Raw genomic sequence first — 20,347 nt, 5'->3', positions numbered from 1 at the left:
GGAAAATCGAGCGGAACTAGTGCCAACGATCTGTGATCTGATTGGAAATGCTTGAAAGCGAAGAAGGCAAGTGAAAAGCTATCAGTGTGTATGGTCGAACAAAGAGCAAAAAGAAAAAGCATCGGCAGTAGTGTGTTTTAGAGGGTGGTCTTCTGGATTGGGGCTCCGTTCCGGCAAATGGATTCCGGTAATCCTCTTCTTCGACAGCAGCAGCAGCAAGTTCTTCCACAATTGGAACGGGAGCACCACCGCCAGCATCACCACTACCAGTACCTCCAACCTCCGCTTCAGCCGCACCAACAACAACAGCAACAGCAGCAGCAGGCGGCGGCGGCACTACTACAAGTGCAGCAGCAACATCATCAGCAACAGCAGCAGCGAATAAAAACTGGTTGGGGTGCGACGACAGCAGCAGCAGCCGCGGCAGCAGCGACTTCGTCGTTCATACAGAATATTGTCAGCACCGCCGCCAGCAGCAGCAGCGGAGGAGGAGAGCTTTTGATGTAAGCATTCTAGAGTTCTTGCCTTTTTTCTCATTTCATTTCAATGTTCATTTCTCGTTCCACACGGTATCTTTTAAATCTGTGCAGTCCGGCGAGAGCTTATAGGGGAATCGAAGCAGGAGTCTGGTTACCGTAGGTCGGAGTACTTCTGGATTGATTGCATCGTTGAAACATATGCTAGCGTTTTAGTGGTCGACGGGGAAAGGGGGATAGGGGGTCATCAAAGTATTGGTTGGGGTAGCACGATCGGTTCATAAGGTGCTGAAATAAGTATTCGATTTGTTTACTTCGAAGGAACACCGTTCCCAGTTTTTCTGTAACGCACATATGTTGTGGCCACATCCCAGTAGCTAGGTTTTGGATCTCCCAGTTGCTTACACAGTTTTCATTCCATTCCCTTCTAATAGGTTAATTTGAAAATAACTCAGTGTTCGCTGAATACCTTTTTAATTGGAGAGAAAAATAATTTTTGTATGCATTTTGTTTGGAAGTATTTCACAACTTCTTCATGCTGCTAAGCAATATTTAATAGCATTCTGATAATGTTAATATTAAATAATGTTTAAATTACATACGAGAGATTAATAATTTAGCGTTGTTCAGTTTTATCATCTCTGCTAATAGCTAGGGTGTTCAATATGCAGAGGAAGTACGCATTGTTTGGTCTGAGTACAATGATGGTTGATGTTTCTATCAGAATAAATTAGTAATCTAGAAATATGTACTGTTTTTAATAGTTGATAGTGCTTCTTGGTAACAGGCTGTTACAAGACTGGTGGAGTTTCAAAGGTTTTTTCGATCTGATTCAATTGTAGTGTCTCAACTAATCATCTATAGGTTCCTAGCTGCATTGATTTTCTGAATTCCTGAATTTCAGGCATTTCATGTGCAGGGTGATTCAACATAAGCATTTTTTAAGACAGGACAATTTCTAGTGGTCAACGGGCGCTAACAACAAACTGTCATGCTATAATTGTTTAGCATGTATTGTTTGCCATTTTATAATGAAACGGCTTGCACCGGCTCGCCGTCTTCAAATTATTCAACTATGTTACGAAATTTAGCGCTTTGTGAGAAATGTGTGTTAGTTAGAATTTTTGGCCAACATTCTGTTTAGCAATGAAGCCCATTTCTTTTTAAATGGTTTCGCTAAAAAACAAAATTGCCGTACTTGGAGCGCGAATCGACGCGAAAAAATGCAAGAGTTAATACTTTATTGTTGTTTATTGTTTTGTCGTGTGCAATGGGGCTGTCTCAACAACCTATTTCTGCAACCTATGTGCATTAACTGTACACCTACCGTCTCACCGTTGCACCGGTTAGTATGCATAGTGCTTTATGACAACACCTATGACCGTGCACCAGGCTTCCCATGAGCGTTATGGCGGTTCTGAGGCTGTCTTTCCATGTTGCTCGGGGACACATAGAGGCATACATTCATACATACGAACTTACATTCATACACACATACCAACTATTTGGCATATGTTTGTTTCAGAGAGCGTTTAATGTCGTGTCATCTAGTCTGTCCAATTCTATGGAAAATCATACTACCATCGAGTTGGAGTCTACGTCATATTGGAAAATATTGCATTGACTCCGCTTGTCTTTTCCTAATCTCCTATTTGTCTCCTATGTCCGAAGCGGATCAATCGGCTGTTAATGGATACGCTACTCATCTCTTTCGGCTTTTCGACATCGTCTGTCGCTCGTCTCAGAGAATCGAAATCTCTGTCGTCGAATCAGCCATTTCCTTCGAAGCTCTGCCGACGCGAATACCAACTATCTGAAACATAAAGGACATTATACCGTCAAGTTACCAGTCATCGTGTGTTTAAGCGGATTTGGTTTGAACTCAAGCCCTTTTTATCAAAACGATCACTGCTCTCATAGTTTCAGTAAAATATTTCCATAATTTCCTTAATTTAGGAATAATATAAAACTATTGGCAACAAAACGAGAATAAGGAGTTGAGGACATTTATTTGGTCGGTGTTAAGTCAGACCGGACTAAGCCGCAAAATCTTAAAAAATATTATAATGATGGCATAGAATAAAGAATTCCTTCAGCTACATTCGACTCTTACCCGATTTAAAACATGTTATGGTAAGCAAGAATTATGGCAACCAGTGCAGTAAAATTTCATTTCATTCAATCGAAACTGAATGAACGCAGTCAATCAGTCGTCTACGGTAGCATTCATATTCATTTAACGCATCAGTTGCTGTTGATCTGAAGCTCAGTTCGTGGCACTTCACTCATCGATGCTTTCAAATGAGTTGCAATTCATATTCAACCTCCTTCGTTTGATCCTCCTCTGGTTTTCTGGTGGTAGAAACTAAACAGGCAAAAACGTCAAATGACCAGAACCTGTTATTCAATTGACAGTGAACTCTGAGTGACTCAAACGAAGACGGCAGCAGAACTCAATTGATATAGTGGTGGTATGCTTACAGTGAAAGACTCGCAGTTTCACTTGAAACGAATATTTTCGTTTGAAATTGATATTTTACCGCACTGATGGCAACAAATATTTTCGATTTATAACGTAAAGGATACTGCGATTCAAACTTTAAACGCGTTTTTCTCGAAATCAATTCAATGTCACTTAGTCAGGTCTGACTTAACACCGACCATTCGGAACATGTCATAGTCACCAATCACCGTTATGTCATTATTAACCATGCGTGAAGGGATCCATTGACCGTGTATTTAGAATTTTGATTCAACTTTATTTAGAATGTTTCAATAAAACATTGAAATGAGAAAATTTGTGGTTTCAGGGATTAGTTCCGTGGTTTTGAAAGTGCAGGGTGAATGGAACGCGCACGGCGACTGGCGACTTGACGGTATATCACTTTATACATATTTTCTAATCTTAGAATCCACAAAGATTGTCTGCCGATTCTAATGCAGAAGATGTGACTATCAGAAATACGCCAGGCAACCTTAATTGACCCCCTTCGACACCAGTGTAAACTGCTGGATAGGGGTTGAGAACAGCTTGAAGCCTCATCTTGTGTTGCTCCAAATATATGTGATCCAGGATTGACTTGAATAGTTCCATTGAGCCTAGTTTGCATACTTAGCATAACCAGACTCACTGTTCGCCATTCATCCAGCAATAGTTTATGTAACCACTAGAAAAAGTGAATAAAACTTTTGGTGGCTGGGAGAAGTTCCTCTCAGTCTTTTATAACCTTCAAACTATACACTTCGATTTTCTCTAACAGTGATAGTCAAGAAAGTTCCCCTCCACCATCTCAAGAGCTTCGAGTTTCGGATAGTTTCAGTGTGAGTGGTTCCGGTATTAATCCTTCCTGGCCAGATCAAGAGGCCACCTGGAAACTACATCAATCTCGGACGCGATAAATAGCGACGAGGCCAATCGGTAGTGGCATTTCAGTTCCCGTAGGAAGTATACGAGTCGGAAGGCTTGGAAGCATTACATTGTTGTGAATAAAATTGATAATGGTGATGATAAAAAAGGCCCATTTTATTACCATGGGCCAGTAATTTTTCTCAAATAAAATTATTGTACCCTGCGGGGAATTTTGATAATATTCCGCATGAGGAATTAATTTTCAAATTAAGTTATAGACTAAACAGGATTGAATCGCATACGAGTCAGCGTCTTAAATTCAATACCCGTAATCAGCAGACAAGTGAATCTTTAAAAGATTACACCTTGTCACTCCGACTGCAAGCAGAATTTTGTGGTTTTGGTGAACACAAGGACCAGGCCATTTTGGACAGGATTGTGGCTGGTATAAGGGACAATGACTTGAGAAAAAAATTGCTGAGTGAAAATAAATTGTCTCTCTCTTTAGCGGAATTTTTTTTTAGAAACTTGGGAGATGGCAACTGTCAATTCGAAACCATTTTCTGATACACATGACGATGTTTTTGCAATGAAATCTATACGTGCTGTTGGCAGAGGGAAAGTATCAAGATATTTAACTGATTACGATTATAATTATGCTAATTACAAGAACAAAACACGCTTCCCAGTCAATAGTAAACGTGACCATAAAAACATTTAATGAATGTCGTTTCAAAAAAGCACATTTTGGTAATACTAGAGAAATTCAAGGTCATATGCCTGTAGAGTATACTAAAACATCTAGAATACAACCATTATTAGACAAAGGTGTTTGCTATTTTTGTGGACTAGAAGGCCATATAGCAAGGAAATGTTACGAAGGACGGGACTACAAACCACAAGCGGTTAATAATATGGATGTTCATAGTAGCAGCAAGGTTGACATATCTGATCTATTCAATCGTTTGAGCGAAAGCGTTTCGGATAATGACGAGTATTTCTGACTCTACTGTATCTAGTGACTCAGGTGGCTTATGTTGTTTGCATGTCTCATCTGTTAATAAAATTAATAATCCTTGTTTAGTAAGTTTAAAAATTGAAGGTAAAGATTTGCAGATGGAGGTCGACTGTGGAGCTTCTGTGTCTGTGATGAGTAAAATTTTTTATTTTTCTTGTTTTTCAAAATCCATTTGTAAATCCTCCAATAAACTGATTGTAGTAAATGGTGCTGAGTTGCAACTATTAGGGAAGGTGAATGTTTTGGTGAAATTTAATGGAGTCAAAGCAAATTTGAAATTGTTGATTATAGATTGTCAAAATGATTTCTATCCGTTACTTGGTAGAACATGGTTGAATATTTTTATTTCCAACTGGAGAAATTTTTTATCTGGTGAATTTCCAGTGAATGGTACTAATGAAAAAAATAATGTTATGGCAGATATCAAAGAAAGATTCGCTAAGATTGACGTTAAAGATTTTGTTTCACCTATAAATAGTTTAGAAGCTAAATTATTTCTTAAAACTGACGCTGATATATTTAGAAATGCATACGACGTACCTTCTATATTGAAGCAAATAGTAGCAAATATTTTTGGAAAATCAGAAATCGAAAAAAATATTACACCTATCCAATCTAATGACATTGACTGTAAGTTACAGCAACTATTAATACCAAAACAAAGCTTTTCTTCTAAATTGAAGGTATTGACAAAACAGTTTCGCTTTACCTGGCATATTATTCTGCTATTGGTAGAAAATTTCTCAAAGGGGGTGGAAATAGGATGGATAGTAAATGGAATAGATTGTAGTGAAGTTTTAAAATATTTAGTTGTTTTTATGACAAAGTTTGGACAAACAGACCTTTTAGTTTTTGACGCCAGTTCTCTTTTCAATTCGTTTAAACTGTTTTTGGAAAATCAAGGAACGAAATTTTGTAATTATCCTCCATATAATCCGGCTAATATTGGTCAGAATGAGAGAAGTATAAAAACGGTAAAAGAAATGGTAAAAAGGTTTTTACTGAATCCAGATTTTTTGGAATTGCTCTTGGAGGACCAATTTAACCTGTTGTTATATAATTGTGTACATTTCATGGGGAAAGATGGTAAATTTCCATCTGAAAAAGTTTCTGTATGTAGTCCAAAGATATTATTCGACTTGATTAATCCCAATAGTAGGCAAAACAACCAACTAACACGTCAGATACCTAAACATGATGTGCAAGTTCCAAGTTCATGTCCGGTAAATTCTGGAACGATCTTGGATAATCTGGTTGCAGGAGACGAGTTATGGTATAAAAACCACAATCCTCGCAACCATTCTAGGTGGATCAAATCAACCTTTCCAAAAAGATTTTCTATAAATACATTCCGTTCTTGCGCACCACGCACAACTCAGCGTTTATAAACGTCTGAATCCAATGGTTCGGTCTAACGTACTGATCAATGTCAGTCCACAGAAACAACATGAACAGCTGATCGAAACTACAACGATTCATGCAGCGGAAGGAACGCGAAAAGGAAGCAGGGTTACCCGAGTTCGAAAGGAAGAAGATCTGATTCCGCGGCTAAAGTGGCCAGTGGACCCTAGGAGTTCCAGCGATTTCAAAGAAGATTTTCGGGGTTTCCCGGAAGAAACCACGAAGAAAAGTTTGCTGGGAAAACGAAAAGCCGATAAGACGGCTATCGAACCACTTCGACGGTCGAAGAGATCTAGGAAAGCAAAAATGTTTGGAGATTTTATTTCCACTCGAAAAATAAAAAAAAAATTATTGTAAATTCTAAAAGTATTCTGTTCAGTCGAACTATTGTATAAAGAATTTTTATATTAGTGTACAGAATAGTGATAGATTTAAACATTTTAAATTGTATAATGAAAGTATGTTTCCTCTTAAGTGGGAGGGACTGTTGAGTACAACTTTTAGTAAGGGGGTGGGCGTAGCGTAGTTGGTAAATCGATTGCCTTGTACGCAGCGCACCTGGGTTCGATTTAGAAATTTTTCTTAAGAGATTTTTCTAACCCGAAGAGGCGAATGACCTTAAGGTTAAAACCTCTATAATCGAAATAAAAAAAAACTTAGTAAAACAGTATTATTATAAATATGAGCTACGCACATTTAGTGTGTAGACAACTGAAAAAGTAAATAAAGCTTTTGGCAGCTGGGAGAAGTTCCTCTCAGTTTGTTACAATCTTCAAACTATACACTTCGGTTTTCTCTAACAGTGATAGTAAAGAAAGTTCCCCTACACCATCTCAAGAGCTTCGAGTTTCGGATAGTTTCAGTGTGAGTGGTTCCGGAATCAATCCTTCCTGGCCGGATCAAGAGGCCACCTGGACACTACACCAATCTCGGACGCGATGGATACTATAGCTTGTCGTGGTCCAAGGGTTTTTCTACTAAAGTATGGAAGTGGCAGTACCATATAGTAGCATTGGCTTACTTTCTCCTCTCGTCTTATTGAGTAGAAAATAATCTGTCCAGTGATTAGTCATGCTACATAGTGCTCAAATTTGGTACCGAACTTGGTGGTCTTCATTGCCCGCCTATGCCGTGGCCGACATACTGTACAAAGATGTTGATCTTATTTTATAAATTACTGTTCATAATCTCGTTTTTTCATCTTCTATGGGATTCCCTATCCACACGAAACTGACTTGCGATTATGGGCAGTTTAGATGTAATTCAACATGTAATTAGAAAAATGAAGGTTACACGGATGATAGAGTAGTGAGTTCCGGGCCAACTTCTCCCTGGGAGTTCCCAACAGTTAAGCTGCTGAACAGAATATTATTCTTTATTGTTTGCTCAGAGTTCATATGACCAGGTATGGACGAGTGTCAAATAATTATTAAATTCAAATGCCTATTTTGGTCAGAATGTACTGCAATCAGTATTCAACTGCCACACGTTTCTCATTTGTTGGCATCCAAGCTGACTTAAGTTTCATGCAAAAAGAAACTCATAGACCTGTCAAAGCGTTCTTTAGTTACAGTCGTCATTCGCTGGTTTGGCTACAACTCTTTGACTCTTGTCGGTTTATTGAAGTGAATGAGACATGGTACGTTCAGAGGATTTTTAGTTGGACAGCGGTCAAATGTCAATTTGACCGCTGTCCAACTAAGAATCATCTGAACGTATCATGTCTCATTCAAACGGGTGGTCCGAATTGGAACAGGGTTGGGGTAAATCGGACCTTTCATGTGATTTTGCGCAGAACTGTTTATACACAATACGGTGAAAGATCGGAAAAAGTCGCCTTAGAAAAAAAGTGCGCAACTGATAAGGCTTTTAGGAAAAAAATATTTATTTGTAATTGGGTTGACACGTTTCAGTTCTATAGCTCATAAATCCTTACTAGGTCCGAATTGGCCCAGTGCCCCCTGCATTTAAAATTTGACATCAAAATGACGGCCCGGGTGAACATTGGAAAGCGAGAATATGTAATCGGCTACGTAACATAGCATAGCATAGCAAAAACAACCGCACTCATCATGGGTGGCTGATACAGTGAAATCTTTTTATATAGTAGTATAGTTCACTGCACACCTGGCCATATCCTTACGATCGCTAAAGGAAAGGGAACGTTAGTTGAATACCCACTTTAAAAGATACGGGGAACCCACGCAATCTTCATAGGTATTACGGAAGTTGGAGTTTGTTAGTAGGGAAGGAAAATGGGAAGTGGATTTGGTATGAATTATATAATATATAATAAGAGTGATTGCATCCTGTTAACGAAGGTTTCAAATCAAATATATAAAAAAATTAGATTGGGTTGATCTCACCAAATTTCTCTGGATGCTCTCCAACAGGCTCAGGCTTCAAGCACCAGGTTCCGTCTCATGGTAATTTTTAGATCGCAGCATGCAGCCATTGCGCTAGATAGACCTCCACACACCTCTGACTGAGTGTCACACATGACAGATCCACGGGAAAATGAAGGCTTTCGAGAATTTGCACTTTCGTGGATTGGCGATCCACGAAAGTGCGCTGCTATGGCGTTAACAGATACCGTATTGATGCCGCTCGCCTTGGTGATGTCCGACCTTCAAAATACAGGATTATAGCCTAGTTTAGATTACATGTAGCCTTTTTTGCCTTTACGAAAAAATCCATCCTTTGCAGCCCAAATTTACCACCGGTTATCGTTGTGCCTTGCAGGATAGCTTGAGCTCGGTTTGTCCATGTACAAACTTTTTTAATCGACAACTACCTTTTCAATTTTCTGGAACGGCTACGTCGTTATACAAACGAATTGAGATTTAAAAAATTGACATCGCTGCATGAACTTGAAAGAAAACGAAATTCAATTCATGCCCCCTGCGATGAATGAAATTTTTGATTCGTTTCCATCGTCATTCGTTCGCCCGACGCAGCGCTTTCAGGTACGGACATGTTCGGTTTCAGAAGCAAAGTGAATTATATTTCCATGCTGGCTCTGAGAGGGATTATCGATCAAAAGTGCACCAGATATATATTACGCAGTTCACTTATGCTCGAAAATGTAGAAGATGCTAACTTCTGCTTTCAAACTGTCGACATAATAACAAATGAATGCTCTGGTTGGTGAATGAATTTATATTTCCTCTGCACTCAAGCATTCGATTCTGCATGAAATTTCAGTCAGTTGGAAAGTGAATGAATGAAAGCCGTTGAATCTGAATGTCGGTTTCGGTAAATGCAAGCAGGTAAATGATTTTGAAATTTCGTAACATTGATTCAGATATGCAGTCACTTACATGCTACAATACGCGACATAGAAACGCCCACGCAATTAAATACTACCATAGAAACGTTTGATCCATTTATTCCTAGCAGCCTAGGTCCATGCCTTCAATCCTAGTCTAACAAAAAGACAAACTCATGTACACTAGAATTCTCAGGGCGCCATGGTCGAATACTCTAGTGATATACTCGCTTCTATATACAGGGTGTTTGGTTCATGAGTAAGAATCTCTCGAGGGGTGATTTACTGTCATATTTGGAGCAAAAAATCGTTCTACACATACCATCAAATCTCAACCGTTACAGAGTTATTGAACTTTTTGTGTAAGAAACTTGTTTATCTTAAAACACCTCCAACTCAAAAAGTATACCTCGTATTTTAAATCTTTTAGTGCCATTGGAAAGGTGAGAAAATTTTCTATTGAATAATGCCCTCATATCTTTCAGATAATTAGTTTTAATTACCTTTTAAGTGTAAAGTAGTTAAAAGTTAGTGTTTTTGGTGAGGTTTCGAAATCGTTGTTTTTGCATATGAAACGAGAAGATAAAAAATGATTTTGCTTCGAAACTAAAAGAGATAATTGAATGGAGTCAAAGGAAGAACTGTAGAACTTGCTGAGATGCATTAATTCAATGATAAAAATGGCGATTCATTATTTTAAGAAAATAACGAAAATGCTAATAATAACACTAACTTTAAACTAATTAACTTCTAAAAGAATACTAAATTCACTTAACTGATAATACGTTTCATTTCATACATTTTTCTCTTCAAAGCTTTCCTGGCTTTCAAATAAAAATAAAAAAAGGTATAATAAGTGCCATACTTTTTCAATAAGAGTTAGTATTAGTGAATATGAGATAAAAATATCCAAGTTCAATAACCCAAACACATGAAAACAAGACAAGTATATCATGTGAAAGAACAAATTATACAACTTTTCAAGACTAACAATTTGAATTATAGAAATAGTGATTTAACTATTAAGATTTTTGCGAAGTGTACGAAAAATCGATCAAAATTGTTAAATTTTAAATAAATTACTGTGAACACACTCAATTCGGCTCGGTAATTTCCCAACAGCTGCGTAGTCAGCAAATTTAGAAACTGATATCTCAGAAAAGTGAGATTAGTTTGCTAATTTTCGGTGAAATATTTTCCGAGTCTCAGTACTCAAACGTCACTTTTACTGAGATCTCTGCAAAAAATAATGTTTGCTGAATCTCAGCTGTTGAGAATTCGGCAAAAGATGAAAAAAGCTGAGATTCGGCAGAAAAAATTTAATGTGAAAAGATTACTTAACCTCATTAACTGAAACATTTGAGGACATTTTTCAGTGGAAAATTTTCTCACCTATCCAATGGATCTAAAAGATACAAAGAATATTTTTTGAGTTCAATAACTTAGTAACGGTTGAGTTTTGATGGTATGTGTAGAACGATTTTTTTGCTCCAAATATGACAGTAAATCACCCCTCGAGAGATTCTTACTCATGAACCAAACACCCTGTATAAACGGTACACTCAAAATCGCGGTTCGCGCAAAGATTTAATAGTTGTTTACTACCAACATTAGTGATTGGCGACTGACCATTTGTCCGGAATTTTCATTTTAACAGTTGACGTTAACGCCGTAATCATATGTTTAATATATACTTTTCATTTGAAATGTGTTACGTACATCTATTTTAGGAAATAACATTTCTTTCAGTGTAAACACTATTATTAAAAGAAGCGTAATAATTGAGTGACGCAATCAAAAGTGGGATCCAGGTGTGCCAACCTTCCAGATTTATTTGAAATCTTCCAGATTTTTAAGCGTCGTCCAGACATACAGATTTATGTTTGTCCGATCCAGATTTCAGAAAATTTGTCCAGATTTATCCAGACAATTTGAAAAATAACAAAATGATATACAAGAATGCCTCGTTGATTTTTAAACCACCTTTCCGAGGTACGATTTTGAAAACAAAAGTTTTTTTTTACTAAAAGCGAATAAATTTGTTTGAGGTTTCATCAGCTGGAAATTTCAGCAATCCAAGATGCTGAAAGTTCACAGCCTCAACATCAATCCTCAAGCTTTTTCAAAAAAAAATGGCTATCCAGACAATTTCAGACTTTTTCGACAATTATTGCAGATTTCTTGGGAAAACACTTGGCATCCCTGGTGGGTTCAAATAAACGTCAGCACGAAGCTGATATTCTTGTTCGAGACGTTGAGAATGTAAGTTCAGTTTTGTTTTAAAGTGATTAACCGAAGTTCCGTTTTGCTGTGTTCCGCCGGGTGTCCCGGTTGGTCCTTCTAGTACCGCATCGACGGGGGAAAACCCGGAAAAGTTTGCTACGCAAGCCTACGGTCCACCCGGTTGCTTGGTTTATTCATACATGACACTAAATACTTTCGAAAATATGTTCATACCTTATTCAAAATGGTACTCATGCTACACGATTGTTATGTCAAATTGCCAAGTACCATATAACGGCTTATGTCAAACGACATTATGCTAAAAGACGTTGTACCAAACAGGTGCTTAAAAGTTTAGAAAAATTGGTATGTGTTGTGTTGCATTGTTCGTATTGATTAGTTTGCATATAAATACATTTTTTTTAAGAAATTTTCCCTCCTTTCAGCATAATTTGAATTTTATATTCATAACATTTGTATCGGTACATTCCCTGACTTTCGAAGTAGTGACAACGATTCATTGATCATATTCATATGATCCAGAGTGATAAATGAAATCAGTAAAGATGAAAGTTCCTGGTTGACGATCCGTGTTACGATAAAAATGCCACTTTTCAAGCTACAGGTACAGACAGCCTGCCAAACCAGATATTTCATACAGTACTTAAACAATTCCATTTGACTCCAAACTTTTCCCCTTCTGACAATGACTCCGAACTTTTCCCCTTCTGACTTCCCTTAAATCATTACATTTTGGCTATCAACAAACATTCCCGACATACCTTTCTTGCGTTGGTGACTGCTGATATGGATCTTTTTAACAATATTGTCAATTTGGTGTGCAATTAATTCAGATTTTAGTATTGATGATATCAGTTTTTAGACAAGAGATCAATTCTTCAAATAACTCGATCAAAGAATGATAATTGAATTGTGCTTTATTTAAATTCCCGATATTCTGCCCATAATCGCAAATCAGTCCCATGTCCTATGGGATTCCCTATCTACATGGGACTGACTTGCGATTATGGCAGTATTGGGATAACAAAGATTAGATAAAAAATTGAAGTTTCTGCCAAATAATTTTCTGAGTTTCGGCACTCTCTGAAAAAAATTATCTAGGTTTTGGTTCATTCCGGATATAAGTTTTTGTAATTTCTGGTATTTGATTTTTGGAAAAGTATTATAGAATCGAATACTGATTGTTCCTTTGGCTCTAAAAAACGACGAATCGCTTCGTCAGATCGGTTTGGTTTGTTCGAGTAGTATACCCAGCAGTTTAAATGGATCTGAGCAGATACTTCAGAGAATTGGTCGTGTTCGAGAGTAGAGGCGAATATCTTTCTCGTATCTAATAAATGATAGTCGTTTTTGTGGAACTTAGGGATTTGTAGTTACTGTAGCAAATTCTTTTATAAGACCAAGATAAAATATGTTACTGTTGTAACGAAAATAAGTATTCGCGAGCAACTACCATTACTCTTAGCATTTCTTATCATATTTATTAATAGTCGATTGATCCGCTGCAGACCTGTAAGATGGAAAAAGAGAGCAATTTTAATACATTCAAGAAAAATTTTCAATCGGACCTAAGTAACATTACGAACCTCTTTTTGTTTTCTTTGTCCTATTATGGCAAAACTATACAACCTTTCATTGATTTTCCAATACAGATCGAAAGATAGTTGTATTAATCTGAATGTGATGCAACGAATTGAAGAATAAATGCAAAAGCGACCGAGTTATTAAGAGAAGAAAAGGTAAACAAAGATAATCTCTTGTTGTTACTTAGGTCCTGTTAAAGTTTTCCCCAGGTATTTTCAGTTGAGGCAGGTGGCGTCGCTGAAATATGAGCAAGTTTACAGGGGACAGAGCTCTCTATTTTTCCTGAGTATGGGGGATAATCTACTTGCCAATTACTGTTTTAAGAGGTATAAAGAATAGTTCCTTAATCGAATGTATAAAGAATCGTCTACCCCGCAATAGTTCTTATTCAACGTTGCAGTCTTCGAACGCAATCAATCCAATTAGAATAGATTCATGTTTCAATCAAATCAAAGCAGCTCCACCGTACGGTAACCGTTTAATTCTCCCCGTACCCGTTCCGTGTTCCCGTGTCTCGCTCTGGCGCTTTTATTTTCGTTCCATCTCGCTCTTCCGTCCGTGTTTTGCATTGCGTGCTGAATATACACTATTTTATTTAAACCAGGCCCCGGTCTCGCCGTGTGCGACGACGATGATGTCGTTGGTGGCTGGCTGCTTAGCGACGAGAGCAGCGGCAGCCCCAAAGAATATAAAATGTAGCGGCGGCGTGGACAAAAGTTCAGAAGACGACGGGGAATGGGGTTCTCTTCAGCTCCTTGTCTGGCTTTGCTGAGCCCACACTCTTTGTCATGCTCCAGGTTGTGTTGGGTTGTGTGCACGATGCAGACGCGCCTTTTCCCTCCTAACCGCGCGAGGGGGTCGGAGTGTATGTTGGTTCGCGCTTTTTCAGTTTCCGACTCGTGACTACGGACCAACACACCGGTTCATAATGTATACGTAGCCAAACAGCGTAAGCGTCTTGTGTGTGTGAGAGAGAGTATAGTTTGGTCTTGTTGCCTTCGAGGGGAAGGAGGTTAAAAACCTCTTGTAACTTTGTTAAGCGATCTCCATGTATGTATGTGCGTGACTGGCAACCGCAGCTAGAATATGATTTCCTCTGTCTGACCAAGAAGACATTCCCAGAAAAAATGCTACGGAGCTGCATGAGTCGCACAGTGAGGAAAGAGGAATATTTTGCTACTATTCCTCTTTGGTACCGGAATTTTTAAGGGCAGGGTGTGCTTTTAGCGACATGTCCTCCTTCCAAGTTTACTATTTTTAAGTTGGTTTTCCAGTGTGATAGTTGTTGGTGTCACCGTGTTTTCAATCACCATTATTTTGTTTTTTTTCTTCGATAAACTAACTCTGCGTTTATCACTTTCTCTCTTTTGAAACATTTTCAGATGTCAGTCATAATTGGAAGATAGACACTAGCTCCTTCTGTTACACGTACTGTGTTCTTTCAATCGATTTCGATCAAACAAATTTTTACTTACCCCTTTTTGTTAATTATTTCTAAAGGTAAGAAGTTGTTTTTGTATTTTGAGCTGAAACAGCTGTTGCGGTTTAGACCTTTATTTGTAGTAGTTCTTTTTTCAATGCAAATTGGATTCGCTATCATGCCGTTTTTTGAGTGTCACCACTGTAATCAATCCCATACAATTAAATTTCTAATCATATATTTTAAACTATATCAAGTAGAAAATCAAAATCAACAATTTTATGACAACGATATTTGTTTTCTTTTCATATCAGGAGTTCCAAAACGTATCTAAACAGTGCAAATTATTATTTTCAATTTAGTCTGTAATAAAATCGTACTCTTTAATTAATAATAGATCCGTTATGAATTTAATCTGTTACAACGTAATTGTTTTGTTGGTATCCTAAAAATATTCGCAGCAGCTGTTTTGAACTACATCCTACTAACAGTATTTAGTGTGACATTATTTCTGATGATGTTTTGTTTTGCCAAACATTTGTAGGAAAAAGCCTAATCGCTAGCTGCAACCATTCCAATTCCCCAGGCAGACCACTCATATCTAATGCAACTTCCAGTCGCGTGTGATGGATTTTGCTGGTGCCTGAAACCTGTAGTCTCCCGAAACGCACCGCAGTTCACGGCATCACAGTCTAATCATCAGAAGTAATACACCCAAAGACGTCCAGCCTGAGGCTGGATCACTAACCAGTCGCACCTAAACTAACAGTAAAGAAGCATTTAAGACCCCTAGCCTAGTAACACATGTAGTGTCCCTTGAGTACTTTGATAGCGCACCCGCAGCGAGTGTTCATCAATTTCTGAGCACCAACTCTAATCCCTCGTTCTCCCTTCTTGTAGATGAATAAGTTTTGGGTGCTGACCAATTTGATTCAAAATTCGAACGTGTATCCACTACCCAAAGTCGAGCATCCGCACCATCAGCAGTCGGATCAGCAACAACATCCTCCACCGTCTCAACACCCCCAGCAACAGCAGCAGCATCAACAACCGCCTCCGTCCCATCAGCCACCATCGTCGACGACGTCGTCTAAAGGTGGAGGAAGTCGGCATCCCCCCGGTGCAAATCATACGCTCGGGCCTGCGCCAGGATTATACCATAATCCGGGTGGCGTTCCCGGACCAACGCCACCCAGTGCCAGTTCGGCACCAACTGTACCTACATCGGCCATAGGTGTGCACCAGTTTACTGAAGCAATGTTCTTCCTTCAAAATGCTATTAAGTGCATTGTTAACCCTTTTTTGTTCATAATCAATTTCTACTCAATTTAGGATCGACTCACTTAACGAATCTCTCCGGACCTGCTTCTAGCACGCATAGTAGCAGAGGCAGCAGTCATCCAGCGCCTCCACCCGGAGCACATTTACAGGTAAAGTGACAGTATTTTTTTTTGTCTTTGCGAGCGATTTTAACTGATTTTTCCTATCGTCCAGCAATTGAACGGAGGAGTTCCAACGGATCACACGAAGCCCCAGTATTTAGGTAACATGCAGGTTCATCCGGCGCACAGCGGAAGCGGTCACCATCCGCCGCCCCCTCCGACGCAGGGTCCACCTCAGTCTGCGCATCCACCACCGCCGCAACCGATCTCGATCGTGAAACCTGAGTTCAAGGTGCCCTCGATACCGGCCCATCTGATGGACGTGCGCGGTCCGGACGGGTCGATCGTTAAGATCAACATGCCGGAGCACCACGATCCGAGCAAACCGCCGAACAACGTGGAAATGTTAAAAGTCAACATCGAGGATCTCAGTCAATTTCTCTCGTACCATGAAGTCTTCGGAAAGCTACCTTCCGATATGCTAACGGGTCCCTCCGCTAGCCTAGTGCCATCATCCGCTACCAATACTGCGACGACTAGTGCCGGTCATAGTAATGGTAAACGTGAGTTTTGTTCTGATTTGATATTCTTTTGTTTACTGATTTGTGGGTGGGTTACGGCCTGTTTGGGTTTTTTTTTGGTTTTCGCAGGGAAGCTGTTTTCCGTGCGTTACGAAATCAAACATAATAGTGAAATACTCGCGGTGACATTTTTGATGCACGTCACGTATACAGATCGGCAGATAAACTTGCGATGGTGAAAAAATGAGTGCTTTTAACATTGTTTTCTATCTCATGGCAAGAAACATTTTATTTATTTCGAGTCGATTTTGCCTTGAATGCCTTATACGAATACGAATATCTTTCCTGTGATGTGTATTACTACCACCCATTGTAGTAGGACCACCGCCCATAGCACTGAACAGTCCTTTCACTAAAATTTGATCAAGCTTTACCCTGACCGTAATCACAAGCCACTCTATAAAGGGCCAAAAATGATTTGGGTGATAGGAAAGCGACTACGCTTACCTATATCATGGGAGCGATTAAGAATCTCCTTCCAATGACAAGCTCATATAAGCCAATCGCAATGCAAGCCGTTGTAGTGAAAGATAGATCCAATAGGTGGGGAGAAGGGTCAGCCCGATCTCCACGAAATGTTAACAACAGGGAGCTGGCTGCTCCACTCTCCCTGTCCAAATCGCTTCAAATGGGGGCTCTGATGGTCCCTCCTCAATTCATTTAACCGATCTTTTGATGCATATATTGGACGAATACGAATACGATCCAAATATGTTGATCTATATGATAAGGGTATACTTTTGAGGAACAAGTATTATTGTCCGCCGCGCTACGCCGATTTCACGTAAAAATTCTCGGCGCCCCGACCATTTTTTTACCTGTAACTGGCCTGTTACTGCAACACCTAAATAATTTCAGCAGAGCTTGTGAACTCATCGCTATTTCTGCAAGTGACGAAGTATGTTCAATAGACTCATTGGAATATGAGTCACTTGTTCAAAATAGCATTGCGTCTTTTGCTTGAAATGGCTTATCAGTACGAGATTGTTAAATTTTGGCATGAGCCTACAATATATGTTCCATAATTACAAAAGGAATGTGTACAAATATGCGTTTAATCAGTTTTCCTTAAAGTTTTAGAATAGTAGAGAGGAACCTGTACATAACTGATTTCAACTGCAAAGAGTTGTCAGTTTAAGGCAGCCACAAATAATATATAGAAAAATGACGTTCTGGCAGAACTCCTTTAACAGGTCCCAGATTAAAAATTATTGCATAAAACATAATATGCGAGTCCAAATATTGAGCCCAGCAAAAGTTATTGTATTGCTTATGTTATAGACTGCTATTGTTATACGTATTCTATTTGATTTTTCTTCAAATATATTATTCTACAGAGTAATGGGCTATTTTCACCGTATATTTGAAGCAAGTTTTCGTTGTGCTCAATCACGAGTATTTCACGATTTTGAGGATATATTTGTTGATACACTGGTTCTTAGAAACCAGGAGGACAAGTATTTAGCGAAATAGTGTGACACCCTTTTTAATGGGGCGAAATAGGCTCATTATGCTAGTTTAGAAAAAAGAAATGTTATTATACAGAAATTATTCCGAAACTCGACCATTTAGGCTTGAAGGGTCGAGTTTTGTATTGTAATTCTATTTAAATCAATTTACTAGAAAAACAATATGTTAAAAATGTTACTTTTTGCAAATGTAACTATACATAAAACATAAAAAGTTACGTCAAAAGGAGACGGATGTAAAGGGTTTAACCTGTTTTGTTTATACCAAACATGGCATAACGTCGTTTGGTATAATGCCCATATGGCATAAAAAATAAGATGGGAGGTCATTTGACATAACGGTCTTTTGTCATAAAAATTGTTTGGCATAACGGCCGTTTGGCATAAGTGGTATTTAGCATAGTCATTTGGCATAACTTTATTTGGTATAATAACAGTTTGGCATAAAAAATAAGATGGTAGGTCATTTGACATAACTGTCTTTTGTCATAATAATTGTTTGGTATAACGGCCGTTTGGCATAAAATTCATTCCAAGAACTGCTCATGTTTGAAAGAAGTCAACTTCAGTGAGACAAATAATATTTCTGTGCCAGATTGATTACGTAAAATACTAAAGTAAGCATGGAATTTGTGCATTGAGAACATTTGCATTTGGAACTATGTGGTCATCTTGTATGAAAGTTACCACATTTGTAAAAAGTAATGCAACAAAAATTCTGTAATTGTAATTTGCCATAGATATGATAACCTGCTTGTTTCAAGCTACAGGTCAAGTCAAGGAAATTGGAGGCAATCTGCGAAAAAGAAATATTTTTCAGCTTGTATTAATCATTCCATTTACGAATATTGGATCGCTACAATTTTTTAATCAAAACGCTATTTGTACATTATGAAATTTTATTCGTGCTATATAGTATCTTGCTTCTCAATGCTTATTCTTTTGATGCCTGGCTCTTGTTTGCTGCCCAAATTCAAAAGAAGGTAAAATCTCAAGAAAAGTTGATATTTAATAGAAGAATAAAGCTAAAAGCAATAAAATTAGAAGTTCAAAGCATTTTATTACATATGTATAAAAGAAGCAAAATCTTAAACGCTTTAAGCTATTATCAAAATTAAATATATTCCAAAAATATTTTTGAATAACTGACAATATTCAGAAAAATGTAAACTCTTAGAAATTCTTAGTTGCATTAAAATCATTTAGATTCAAGCAATTTTTCAGGTTCAAATCAAAATAGAAAGCTTGAAAAATGCAGTTCTCTTTATAGTCGGTTAAAAATAAATCAATGTGCAATGACTGTAGTTTTATTAGTATTTCCGGAAAATTTGAGGAATTTGTATAGTCCATATCGGGCAATAGTATTCGGGAAACTGCATCCCAGAAAACAACCGATTTGGCAATGTATTATTTTGGTTATTTACCTACACTGCCCATAAACGCATAAGAGTCCCATGTGGATTTTTGTCGAAAATGAGTTATCCGTTGGATTGTATTCTGTATCACCACTGAATCACACTGCACAAATAAGATTACCGGGTTTGTTCAGAAAATATAAAAAAAATACCATAACATGGTTGTCCCATCCATTTGGCTCAATGGATGGGACAATCTTGAACAGCGTTTTTCCCGGCTTGCTGTTTTTCAACATGGGACTCTTATGCTGTTATGGGCAGTACAGATCTGTTTAATCGAATAGACCTGAGGAATTAGGTTTAATATCTAATATGCCAAATGGGCATTATGGTAAATGGCAATCTATCTTCAATTTTGTTTTAGTCGATTATGCTAAATGACCTTTATGCCAAATGGCTTTATGACAAGTTGTTACTCTTGAATCTCGCTATGGCTATGTCAAGTGGCTTTATTTCAAACGATTTTATGTCAACAACATTATGCCAAATGGGCTTCCCCGTTTTTATCTCTTTTTATGGGGTATTCTTTTTTTGTTTTTGATGTTACCAAGATAACTTGCGAAAATATGCTTCCAAAAGAACCATTTAGAAGATTTAGATCGCTGATTGCAAAAACAAAAAATTTAAATCAAATAAAATTCAAGTTAGTGCTATGTGTAAAAACTTGTGCGTATCCCGGAATTTTTTCCCTGAAATTTTTTATGCCATGTATGATACATACATGATGTATCATTTCCAGA

At 38.0% G+C, this 20,347-nt stretch overlaps 1 protein-coding gene across 50 annotated transcripts in view; it reads left to right on the top strand.

The window, feature by feature from the left end:
• Nucleotides 1-362: 362 nt before the first annotated feature.
• LOC131678384 (zinc finger protein 420) overlaps nucleotides 363-20,347 on the top strand; it is a 101,627-nt gene continuing 81,642 nt past the window's right edge. For 47 of the 50 annotated variants that reach the window (XM_058958509.1, XM_058958520.1, XM_058958501.1 and 44 more), the window contains exons 1-6: nucleotides 363-503; nucleotides 14,723-14,840; nucleotides 15,305-15,528; nucleotides 15,661-15,994; nucleotides 16,093-16,190; nucleotides 16,255-16,705. In XM_058958509.1, coding sequence (XP_058814492.1) covers nucleotides 15,661-15,994; nucleotides 16,093-16,190; nucleotides 16,255-16,705 — 883 coding nt within the window. In that variant the 5' untranslated portion in view covers nucleotides 363-503; nucleotides 14,723-14,840; nucleotides 15,305-15,528. The remainder of the gene's footprint in view (nucleotides 504-14,722; nucleotides 14,841-15,304; nucleotides 15,529-15,660; nucleotides 15,995-16,092; nucleotides 16,191-16,254; nucleotides 16,706-20,347) is intronic. The other 3 variants (XM_058958473.1, XM_058958474.1, XM_058958472.1) reach the window with 3 other exon arrangements.

Source organism: Topomyia yanbarensis, chromosome 2 (genome assembly GCF_030247195.1).
Source record: "Topomyia yanbarensis strain Yona2022 chromosome 2, ASM3024719v1, whole genome shotgun sequence".
Taxonomy (NCBI): domain Eukaryota; kingdom Metazoa; phylum Arthropoda; class Insecta; order Diptera; family Culicidae; genus Topomyia; species Topomyia yanbarensis.
Note: the sequence above shows the minus strand (reverse complement) of the source record. Positions and strands in the feature narration are given on the sequence as shown.